The sequence below is a fragment of the Poecilia formosa genome, unplaced genomic scaffold, assembly GCF_000485575.1.
Source record: "Poecilia formosa unplaced genomic scaffold, Poecilia_formosa-5.1.2 Scaffold0, whole genome shotgun sequence".
Classification (NCBI taxonomy): domain Eukaryota; kingdom Metazoa; phylum Chordata; class Actinopteri; order Cyprinodontiformes; family Poeciliidae; genus Poecilia; species Poecilia formosa.
The window spans coordinates 6,722,122-6,735,031 of NW_006799939.1; the positions used below are offsets into that span (position 1 = coordinate 6,722,122).

Sequence of the window (12,910 nt, forward strand, 5' to 3'; positions counted from 1 at the left end):
TAATTGATTAATCAATTAGTTGAAGATTATTTCAATAATCTATTAATCGCGATTAATCCAATTAACTGTTTCAGCCCTTTATTATTTTATGACAATATCTGGTATAAATCTGAAGTAGAGCTGTGTAATACAGTGCTGATCTCATCGCAAAGAACCTGCTTACAAGTAATCATTTTATTTGCCGACTGTTTACCTAACAAATCACAAGGATTTCCATTCTGCCGCAGCAATAAATTCATGTCTCTGTAGGATGTGTAAACACTCATCTATTTATGAGGCTGGTCCAAAGCGACGCTGAATACAGTACCACAATAACAGAGTCCACTGGCCGCGTTGCGCAGTGAAACACAGGGCAGCAGTTCACCCCGAGTTGGCTTGGAAACACCGACCTTGCGAGTGGTGCTCAGTTGGTGCAGAGCGCGTTGACAACACGGCCTCCTCAGCCGGTCCCTGGTCATGTCATGGTGACTGCAAACTGACATGCCTCTGCAACAATGAAGCTGTTTTTTTCAGCCATTTTGTTAATCACCCTCAGGGTCTCGGCGGTTGATTGAAATTCGAGCGAGCGCGCTTTGCATGCTTCTCCCTCTCCCTCTCTCTGTCTCTCTCTCTGCCTTGTTTGTATTGTCCCCTTGAAAATTGCAATCTTTTTCAGTGAAAACACATAATTGTCAGAGGATGAGCAGTGTCTGCATTCACAGTCCCAGCTTTATTGTGTGTTTTCCATAGCAACAGTGTTTATTGGCAGTATTTGACAAAACAAATAACCATTGAAAGGCAGAGGAGGAAAAAAAAAGTGCCTCTATAATGTGAAGCAGCAGCCATTGTTTCAGGCCAACTCCTCACCAAGGTTCCTTCTCTGTGGAGAAACACCGTGGATCATAAATAACTTTCTGAAAGCCTTTTTTTGAAAGCCTCTTTCAGAATAATAAGCTCACCTGAATTTCCAAATGCTGCAAAAATGGACATAGCAATTGGCACAGGTGTTGCATACAGCTTTTTAGGATCCCACAAGTAATCTTCGCCGTCATAAACCAGCGATGCAACCATCAGAGGTTTGTGGCCAATTTACAACTTTACATTTTTGTGACGCTCTCACCAATTTTAACAGATTAAATTTTTTCGTCAGGAAATACAATTAACTCTGTTAACATTTATTTGGTCCTTCCTGCTGTAAATAGAATCAGAGCCAACATCACATTTTGTGTGTAAAATGAAGAATTCACTGATAAACAGGATTTTAGTGTTGATAAGTAACAAAATGATTAGAGTTTAAAATTTTTTTAGCAATTAGATTGTTTAGCATTGCTAGCAGCAAGTATTCCTCATATTTTCTCAAGTCAGTTCCGGGTCAGCTTGTTTCTTCAGAAATTAGACAAAACCTCATCTAAGTGAGGCATTAATTGACGCAAATCAATAGCAAATTGTAAGAAATTTTGGAAACATTCCTCTGTCAAAATTAGTTTCATTTCAAATCAGTACTTCTGATTCTCTAAATATCTAACTTTGAGTCGTCTTCTGTCGGTAACGACTTCCACAATGAAGGGTGTTGCTGGTAGCATTAGGTGTTGTGGGGATCTTTCCGGCTGGCGGCCACCGGTCACAGCTCATGAAGTTAATAATTAATAGTTGTGTCTTAATACAGCTGAACATCTGTATGTGTGACGATAGTATGGATTCAGTGGAATCCAGTTTTTCGATGAATGAAATCACCAAAGCGTTTTTCTTTTTGGTTTAGAACCTGTCGCAGACGCACATGCTCATTGACCTCATTCAGGAAGTGAAGGAGAAAGGATACAAGCTGAAGATCTGTCCGCCTGTCGAGACAAATCTGGTACAGTCTGCTGTCATGTATTCTTCCTCTGATGAGACAAATGTAAACTCCGATTAGTCTTTTCTAATTTTCTAATTCAAAATTTTCATGATTTTTATTTTTTCTCACAGAGATGATCATTGTTAAAAACATGCCAAGGAAGCTTGAAAATGTGTCTAAAGTTATAAAAACAATGTGTTTTGCTTCTTGGAGCTCAATTAAAGAGACAGATTTTTGATCTGATAACTTGACATTTTCCCTCTATCACTTCCTTACTCCTCCAGAGTCATCTGACTGTGGTTCTGTCCAGCCCTGATCCGCTGACTGCAGCCATGATTCACTTCCTACAGAGCATGAAGGAGTCAGGGAAAGGCCCCGTCAACCCAAAGGTCCTCTTCAATCAGCTTTGCCAGAAGTACGGTGTAACCCTTTAAGTCAGCATCTAATGCCTCTCACTCCTGACCTCAACTGTCTTAACTCTCTTGATACATCTTCTATTTTTTTTGGTCAATAATGTGAAAAAATGAAACATTCAGAGCTTTGCAACACGTGAGGCTTTCGAGATGCAACAACAAAAAGGTACATTATTTTTTTCTTTAATAAGCCTGACCTGCTGATTCGGATTTTGACCAATACAGATTTTTGACGCTGTCAGGTGTTAAAAGTTCTCAGTCACAACACACTTTCAATGTCTCAATATATTAGGGGGGAAAAGAATCAACAGTACCCGCAAAGAAACACAAACTAGTTTTAACTACACAAAGTAGTGTTCTTAAATGACAATAAAAGGTATAAATCATTGCTGACCATACTACTACTGACTAAACTATACTATACTTTCACATTTTAAAAACAAAACTTGCACAACAGTTTAAGCTACAGATCTGTTTTGAGCATTTTATCAAAACTAGAGGTAGGGTAGTTGAGGACAAACTTAACAAAACAACCTGTGGTATCTTGAGTTTTATTTATTTTTTCTTGTAGTGCAAAAAGAAAATACCGAAATGCAGCAGCTTTGTGGCTATTTAAATGTAAATAATCGGTTTCACATGTAAATATCTGGAAATTGATTGGCACACCGCTAGTTGTAATCATTTGGATCGTACTCTTTCCCTCTCAGCCGTAGCAGCCTTTACTTCCACCTGCTTTCTTCCCATTTCAACAGTGATGAACATTACTAACCAGGTAACTCCTGCTCCCAGCAGTGCACCGTCATCACACTCTGCCCCTTATTAAATGATCAGCAGCTAACTTTGGCTAATCTCCAACACACTGTGTGACTGGCAGATCCAACGACTTTGCTTCTGTGAGCTGAACAGCAATGTTCTCTTTCATGAACAGGTTCAGTGACTTCCTGTAGAGAGTACAGCACACTACTGGTTGGGTAGTGTTGCCTGTGTGTGTATGTGTATCTGTGTGTATGTGGCGGGTCTCGCACTGTTTGTCAGTGCAGGTGGGTAACCAGGACGTTTAATGCCGGATGAGCGAGTCCGTCTCTGGTGCGGCTTTGACGGTTATTCTGGTACCTCGCCGTCATCAGACGGTCCGCCGTGTGCTTCTGTGTTGCGAGCGTGGTCGGCCACCTCACCTGGCACCATCTCGGGCTGCAACACACATGCAGGCAATTGTGCATTCAAACATCACACAATGCCCACACCTTTATGCACTCATTCGCTTAATTTCAGGTGGGGCTCATCTATTCCATTGGCATTCATTCGTGAAGAGAGAGATTTGGTTTCAAGCTTCAGCACCCATCACCCAGTTAGACGTCATGTTTGCTTTAAAGGGGCAGTATTATGTAAAATTGACTGTTTTGAGCTTTACATTATGTGATAATGTTATTCCCTCGTCAAAAACAAACTTGGAGTGTTGCTTTGATGCGCTTATGCAGGTTTAAGAAACCATTTAGTTTCCTGTGGCAACCATTCAGCTGTGCAAAACACCTAGTGCCATTTTCGAGGCAGAACTGCAGTTTCCAAGTTTCTGAGCTTCTACCTCACCTCTACTCCCCCTCTCAGTTCCTTCAGACTAGCCAGCACCAATTAGCAAACACCTGGTGGAACTACACATCTGCTGAGCTCATTATGCCTTCTTCTTCTCAGTACAATGGTGGTAAAAATGTCGTTAAAAGGTTAGTAGAGAAGCCATGTTGTGATGACTTCCTAAAGGTGGAGTTTCAGAAAGAGCAGGAGTTTCTTAAAGAGCCAAAAGCCCGATTTCAAGGTGCTAAATTACAAAAACAAATTTCCTTTAATTAATATTTTATATACATAGCATTTTTCTAACAACTCAAGGTAACATAGTTACTTGATTGTGTTATAAATTGATACTATGTGCCTGGAAAACACATAATTCTTCCCCTTTATTTCAGACTGTAAAATAAGTGCTGTTTTCTTCCAAACAGAACATATAGATAAAAATCCAAATCTTCTACTATTCACTGAGAAATAGTTATTTTTCTCCTTGGTGTGAAAATCGAAAAATAACAGATTAAAAACATAGTTTCACCTGTACACTGGAACTCTGTACATGTATCTAAACTGAGGCAATTTTGAAAATTCCTTAGTTTAATAAGTTTTCAGACAAAGCGCCATGAAAGAACCAGAAAACCTGCAAAGTCTTTATTTGTACTCTGCGATGCAGGTCTAGACATTGTGTGCCAGAAATTCAATTGAATTCCCCAATGTGGCCTTGTTATTTAGAGGCGATACCTCCCAGTTTCAAACAGTGGCACCTATTGAGTCGCACTGGAAAAACAAATGTATATTAACCAAATCACTCAATTTGCTTCACACCAACTGTGAGCATATTTTTTGTTTTTGACAATGTGTCTGTGTAAAATCCCATTTCAGATTACAAACATGTTGTAGCTCTCCGTTTTCATTCTTTTAAGCAGAAATCCTTGAAGGTGTTTGCAAATTTTTGAAAGGAAAGCAATTTTTTTTACTTTATGCTCCAGATAGAATAATTCCTCCTTCTCCAAAATCCATCATAATCACTGCTGAATTTCTAATATTTGTATGTGAGTGTTACAGGGAACACTTTTTACAAGGTAAGAAGATTCACATTTACATACTTCCTAAGTAAGTAAGATACAACTAAATATTGCAATATGGAGAAGGTAAGACATAAGTAACCATAAGGAACAAGCCCCACAATAATGTAGCCCACCATGTACGGAAAAAAAAAAAAAAAAACTAACATCGCTTTTAAGTCTGCTCTGGCGTAAGAGGAAACATTGTTTATGACATAGCGGTATTAAACCATGCGGCATGGATTCAGGAAGATTTGATCAAATCAACAAACATGTCAGGAGGGAAAGAGGTCTGTGTTTCTAAGCTAACTACTTCCAGCTTGTGTAGATACTGCTTTCCAGCCCCAGCTAGGCGAGCTACTTCCACAGACAAAACAAGTCGACTTGAACAAGTAGAAGCCATGGCTACACTAGCAAAATCAACTTGGGGAAACTATCGCAGTCGCTCTGTTCAATAATCCGTGTCGCGTCCGACATCCATCATGGCGCCTCCACATGATCAGGTGAGATGGATGCAAAGATTCAATAGCAGGCCAAGTTATGAGCTGTGCGGTTCCCAAAAAAATAGCCTGATTGATTCACCTGCTAATACCAGCTTTTTGTGTGCTACTGTTACTCCTTCTCATTTAAAATCAAACTATTCCTTATTAATTCATGTGTTTTGATTCCTTGTGGTTTATCGCCATGCTTGGGAACGCATTCATTCCTTTCTTAAGCCATTTTATTTTATTTTTTTATTATTATCAGTCTCCTTCACAGAGCGGCTCATCCGCATTCTTTCAGGTCTTGAGTTCGGAAATAAAAAGTTCAGGGTCAAGAACATATTTTTTCATATTTTTTCATAGTGGTGACCCCGTGCGACAGCAGCACTCTGTGAATACAACCATCCGGAGCCGCTGCCGCTGCAGGGTCTTCCCTTTCAAGGAGGCTGGGTTTGCCCTTGACCTGCGGGGGACTGACATTTCTTTTACCGCGTCTCTTTCAGCGTCTTTCTCGATGTGCGCCATGGCAAGCAGGTTAATAATGCTTTCTGGCTCCGAATCGAGGACTGTTTGAGTGTTTCATGTGCGCCAGAGCCCTTCTTGGTTTTGTGTGTGTGTGTGTATGTGTTTTTGCGCATGGGTTCACTTGGATTTGACCTCGACCAGCTGAGTTCCCTACAGCCTTCTTCCTCGTCCTTCTGCCAGAGCGCAGGGCTCCGGTCGTCGCCTGGACTGGCGCCAGGCTGTGTGTGGTCAGCACCACGCTGTATCTGGTGCCAGGGACGGTCCCAGCTTGTAACCAGCGTACTTCAAAGCTAGTCATCAGCTAGCTTGTAGCTAATGGTGAGACAGAGAGGACAAAAATAGGAGCTTGCCAAGGTTTTAAATATTGGGTTCCACCAATCTCCCAGTCCAAAGCAACATTTACATTTTTTAGTACTACTTTCAGTATATTTCTGTACCTGGATATACACTCCACGCATCACCAATATGTTAGCTGAACAGAATTATCCATACAGATATCAATCTACACCTGCTTCTTTCAAGGGCTGATTCAATTTCAGGATAGCCACTGGACATGTTTTGTGTTGGCGTGCGCCTGCGTGTGTGTGTTGCGAGCGTGAAAAGTACGCAGGCTCCCTCCTCTCTTCTTCCATTGTGGATTAAAGTCTGCATACCCACATCATTCAAATATTTTTGAGGAATAAGCTTTGTGAGAAGCCTTTCATCCCTGATAGAAATAGCAGAGGACAACAATGAATTCCATCATGCGAGTCTCACAAACGCCAGCGCACACATCCCGGGCCACATACTTTTAACGAAGCAGATATTCACACACACTATTCAATTAGAGAAGTGTTAGATTGCGCATATCTTCCCAACAGAATATGGACGATTTTGAGTGTTTTTAAATACATTTGTTTGTGTTAACCGTGAAATAAGACTGTGTTTTTTTGGGGGTGGGGTTTGTCATGGTTGGTATTTTAAGCTATTCACGATGTAGCAAAAGAACCAAAAACTAATTGTAAAAAACACTTTTTAATATTATTTGAAAATGAATAAATATGTGTGGAACATTACACTGTGTTATTGCTTCGCATTAAAAATATATAATAGAGAAGCACCAATCAGAGGTTATGTGGGTTATTAACGACCACCAATTTTATAAAGCTATGATAAGCCGAAAACCAGTGTTGACCTATTCAGCTTTAAGTTTTTTTAACAACTCTGTCTAACCACAAAATACATTACTGTTTTCTGCGAACTCAAATTTAACAACCATAAGGAATGCGTTTTTCATAGTGAAATTCTATAAAAAGTTTAGTTATAGTCGCTTTTGTAAGTATACACATGCAATAAAGTTTTCTAGGTTATGGGACAGATCAAATCAAAAATGAAATTAATGTTTATTTGTAGAGTTCATTACAATAACAGGGCATTTAAAACGCTTCACATCATAAAAACATTAAAAAACATAGTAGAATCACTAAATGTGAAACCAGAAATGAACCGCTCTACAATGAATAAAACCCAAGAAGAAAAGTATCAAACTTTATTTTCTCCTTTGTTTTTATTTTTGAACTGTTTAAAATGTAGTTCGTCATATCTAGAAAAAAAATGTAATTTACTAGATAACAGATGTTAAGTCATTTACTCATTTATTGTTACTATCCAGAAACAATCAATATTTATCTTAGGACCAGAGGTGACGTCACACTGTGTGAGAGAGTGGAGTAATTTTTCCTCTGCTACTAAACAAGACTTCGCTAATCATTCAAAATAAAGACAAAATGACAACGCAGTTAGTATTTTAAAACTGTCTTTTTATAAATTGACATTTGGCACAGTTAGTAAGGTTAGCATTACTAGTAATTAGCATTGTTGTGTATTTTCTGTAGATTAAGTTGGTCTTTACGTTAGCTGATTTTAAAAAGACTTCCTTTAGTTCTATGATAGAATTGAACTTTTCAAAAGGATAAAAACAAACAAATTTGGAATAATACGGTGAGCTTCCTGTTATTTGCTTTTATCAAGTGCTGTCCTAACGTAATATCTCGCATGCCTCTATAGAAAATTGAGTCTTCTTTCCTGAAGCGCCTAAAACTTTTTGTGCTTCCCTTGACTTCCTTTATGCTCAGTAAATTTCATGCCAAAAATAACTGCGTTTTCTCCTCTCAGTAACAAACTGCACACCAGAGAGAGTTGTTGTGAGACTTGTTGAAGTCTAGGTGTGGGGCATTCACTGATGTGTGGAGGGGATTAAGTCAGATTCTTGTTGCTTGCGTAAAAACCGGACAAATTCTGTCACCAACCCCTTTCTGAGCATTTCCATTGCAAAACAGTTTTCACTAATTTACATTAATTGATATGTGTAATGCAAGATTTAAGTAATAAAATTGTGTTTTTGGTTTCAGAGTGCCACTGAATACAAACAAATTTTTATGCTACATAGATTTTCAGCACATTTTGAGCTAATAGTTTCATACATAGTTTGAGCTAATAGCTAAATACATCCCATTCTGATGTATTTCTGTATAATATGGCTATTTGTAGGCAGAGGATTACTGTATTGTGTGAAGTGTGTGCCTCTGTTTTGCTCATACATGTATGTGTTCTGACTGGGTGGATGGTTGGGGAGGGGAAGCTTGTGTGGCCTTGTGTCTGGTACTAACTCATCCGGCTATTAATTGTGTTAGCACCGCAGCTGTTTGCATTGGCCAGATTGAGAGCAGCGCTACAGGGCCCTTCTGCTTCCCTCCACTGGGATGAGCTTCCAGACCTCCTCATTCCCACTGATCCCAACAATGCTTTTCATTTCCAGTTCCATCTCCTTCTTTTTTTATTTTGTCTATTTATTTATTTTTTTATCTCCACTTTTGTATTCATGTTCGAATGTGCGGTATATTTCAGTTTTCTTCAGACCAAGCCGTTACTTTCTATGTTTCTTTTGTTTTCTAATTTGGAATAACTAAATGTATGCCATTAGCTGGTTAATATCTTCATCTGTTAACCAGCAAACTTAATGTTCATGCACAACCAAAAGTTTTGGGACCTTGTCTACATGTTAAATTTTGAAGGTCCCCCTAATCTTCTCCAGGCTTATTACCAACAATGTGTACCAACAGTTTTCTGCAATTTGTTATAAATTTGTACATTTTGTGAGCTCAAAAACATTTTGAAATCTTCTCAAGAGTTCATACATTTTACCAGGCAGTGAAATAAATTGTTCTATTTCACCAAAACATCTAAAAACAATGTAGCACTGCTCAACCACTTCTCTTCTGATTCTGATTATTAATAGCTGATATTTATATTTTGACACTTTATTCTAATGATTTCTTTTTTATGTTGCTATAATTCTATTTTTTATACTTAAAAAACATAATAAAGTTGAACCCCAGTAATGCTAAAGCAGTTAGGCATCCAAACATCCTTGGTATTGTTTGATGGCATCTCTAATCAATAAATACTCCTCCTATTCAGCGAGCTGGCCCGACCAACCTGTCTTTAGTTATGTGGCTGGCTCGGTCCAACAGGTTGCCATGGCTCCAGTCTCGGCTGCCCATCTGCCCCTGGCATCTGTCCGCACATCTGCTTCACCGTGGACAGCCAGGGAGGAACCCAAGGAGAGCCTCCCCTCTGATTCCTTTAGCATTAATAACCCTGTTGGAGGTTGACTTTGTTGATAAAATGTGAAAGAAGTGCCTTACTATATTATTGCCGTCTTCATTCCAAGACCTCTGTGGTTTAGTAAATTCAAGTATTTTTGTTATTATTGTAAGTGGGTTATTAAACCCCTTAACTGTCAGCCCCAAAACACTTGCATGTGAGCCAATGAATCCATGAGGACACCGGCGTCCTATCGACAGTAAAGTGGTTCGAATTCACAAAATTAAATGTGTTATTAAATGTATGGTAGCAAATCTGTAAAACCCCAGTAATTATGTTAATTGCAGTAAAGGAGATGAACTGGTCTAATTTGGGGAACAATTGGAAAGACCTCAACAGCGTCCTTCAAGAAGCAATTGTTGCTGCCAGTCAATCTCAGAAGGGTAATACGGCCATTTTCAAGCAACTTGCATTTTATTCCACAGTGAGAATAATTATTAAATTGGAAGACATTAAACTAGAAAATCTTAATAGTAAATGCTCCAACCAATCTCAGATAAATTATAAAACAACCGACGCACATCTCATACTCTAATAACCTTTTTGTATATTAAATGTTAAATCGCTTCTCTGTACCAAAGTGTTGCTTCTTTGGGAGAGTTTCCAGGAGAATAACAGCTCAGTATTTGCATATTATTTTCTGAAAACTTTGTATTACATCCTGTTTCTATTCTGATCATTGTTTTGACTCCTGACTATTATGAAATATGACAAATTATACCCGGATCTTGCAAAAACAACTCTAAATGACCTACTGCAGGTAGATATTACGTACTAGATTAATAAAATAACATTTCCTTGAAGTAGACCGTGAAGACAGAATGGAGAATCACTGGAAACCGCAGGTTGTCGAGGCAGGCATGAAATGTTCCCCTGACATTCATAAAATGTCCTGCATCAGAAAGGGTTACTTTTGCACCTGGAGAAAATCCAAATGTAAAAAAATTAAAAAAAAGGCAGGCGGCAAAAGAGCAGCACCAGTTTCCTTTCTAAATATTGTCTGGAGTCTGGTTTGTGTTTTTGGTCATTTTGGAGCCAAATAAGCATGAAATGATAATGTTCAGATACATAAAGCTGCAGAACTATAGAAGGAGAAGTGCGGCTTCTTTTTGCCTTGGCTACATAAACATGTTCAATATTCGCACTTTTATGCTCAGATCTGTGCCAGTTGGTTCTGAACGGAACAATGCAGCCGTCATCGAAGTTTATTTGCCTGGTAGTCTGTCATGTCTTCTCCTAACACACATGCTTTGTGTGAGTAATCTGAGCTGCTTCCAGCCAGGATATCATCCAACACTGAGAAGATATGAAAAGGCCTTCACTAAACCCAATTGTAGATTCATCTTTTGTTCATGTTTCTTTTGTTTCTCAGCTCATTGTGTGATTTAGTTCTTTCTGACTTCATTGGGTGTTTGTTTTGTTGTCTGCCAATATGTTTGTTTTGTAAAATGTTGAAGATTCACTCCCAACACTGTCCGTTCACTGTACTGTTTTTTTTTTTTTGTCTCTTTTCCATACTTTCTGTTTCTCTGTTCAGCTTCTTCTTATTATTATTTCGCCTGGTCTCATAGTTTCGTTCTGTTGCAGAGCTCCACGCTTCAAGGGCTACCAACAACAAGACAGCCAGGAACTTCTGCACTACTTGCTGGATTCCATAAGAGTAGAAGAAACTAAAGTAAGTTTATAATTTGTGAATTCAGAATCCATTTTACAAGGAATCTTTTGCTAAGTTCATTCAAGGTTTGGTAAGGTATTAGGATGGCAACTATAGGTTATTTTTGATGATTAATGGAATAAAAAATTGTCTTGTTCTGCAGATTTTTTAGTTTGACCTTACGATAGTAGAAATTCATTAAAAATCACAATAACACATAAATAAGAAAATGAACATTTTCATGGTGTAGTGCCTAAAATGCAACTGCACCATTCCTTCATTGGATGTTTAATAATTTGCAGCAAAGGGCGCATCTGCACCCAAAATAAATACTTCTAACATCACCGTGAAAAGCTCAGCCCTTTTTGCTTGACTTAACATCAACAGTGTAGGGTTGATCTGTTCATTATTTTTGGATTAACCAATTAGTAAATGGTTAAAAAAAATTAACGATTAATTGATTACTAAATTAGTGACAATTATTTCAAGAATTTATTAATCTGATTAATTGATTCTTTCTTATTTACTCACTCACTTTTAGATAAATTCATGTATCTGAAAGTAAGGCGTTAATAATCGTCCCGCAGTATTAGCATGATGCTCAGGAGGAGCGTGGTAAATGTCACAGTCAGACAGAGGGGATTCAGGGGGTGGTGTCCCGTCAGACCGTCAGTTCCCGAAACTACACAAAAAAAAAGCTTGTAAAATGCATGTGGGATCAGTGCAAACCTGCCAGACTGTGCACATTGTAAGAAGCCTGCAGGTTACGCTGTGACCCCTGTCTCTTAAGATCTTTGTTAATGTTAATAAAATAACATTTCCTTGAAGTAGACCATGAAGACAGAATAGAGAATCACTGGAAAATACCTTAAAATACCTTAAATTCATTAGAAAAAATGTAAGTTGACCTTAAACATGCTAATGAGAGGTCTTAAATTTTGTGGTGGCAGGATTATTTTGTATTTTTCTTGTGGGACTTCTCTGTCAGACAAATGTTTGAGTCGTATGCAGACATTTTCATTATGTTTTGACTCGAGGTGGTTGAGGCTATCGCTAACCAACTTGCTAACACACCCTTGATAGTGTGCTAGCTAGCTTTTTGCATCCATAATGGGTAAGTATAAATTTAACGCTTGTTGGCAAGATGGTGTTTACCTTTGCCATAGACTGACTTATGTTGCCAACCCATATGATGCAACATTCATTCTGTGCAAAAAAAGCTTGACACTACCATTACATAAAACATACTATTTTCTTTTGTACATTTCTGTCATGATACAAGTCTTAAATTTCATTCATAATGGTTTTTAAAAACCTCAAATTTGAGTTGGTGAAACCTGCAGAAATCCTGGTGGGTTTTTTTCTTGGCAAACACAGCGGTCCCCCCCTTCCCTCAACCCCTCCACAGGGCAATTAGGAGACCCCACAGCATCTCTTTGGAAGGGGCCCACCAGTGCCTACGTGAACCAAGGAGGAGAAGTTAGCGGGTGTATTTAGTAGTCAGCCTCAGGCCCAGGAGGAGCCACAGGCTGGGCTCCCTCTGCTCCCATTCAAACTTGTGAACGCCATCAGTTGTGCCACTTAGGGGGCTTGCAAGTGGCACTACCGGCATCATTGTGTGATCTTGGGAAACCCACAGCTGCTGAATGAGCTCCAGGGCCGTTCCATTGTGCTTGAGGGTCACCCAGAGCCCCCTCCAGCACACACACACACACACACACACACACACACACACACACACACACACACACACACAC

General features: G+C 39.0%; 1 protein-coding gene across 1 annotated transcript in view; it reads left to right on the forward strand.

Moving 5' to 3' along the window:
• usp45 (ubiquitin specific peptidase 45) overlaps positions 1–12,910 on the forward strand; it is a 39,188-nt gene that overhangs the window by 14,676 nt on the left and 11,602 nt on the right. Inside the window, exons 9-11 of the mRNA XM_016669931.1 lie at positions 1,739–1,834; positions 2,098–2,228; positions 11,087–11,174. Of these exons, the coding sequence (XP_016525417.1) occupies positions 1,739–1,834; positions 2,098–2,228; positions 11,087–11,174 (315 nt within the window). The remainder of the gene's footprint in view (positions 1–1,738; positions 1,835–2,097; positions 2,229–11,086; positions 11,175–12,910) is intronic.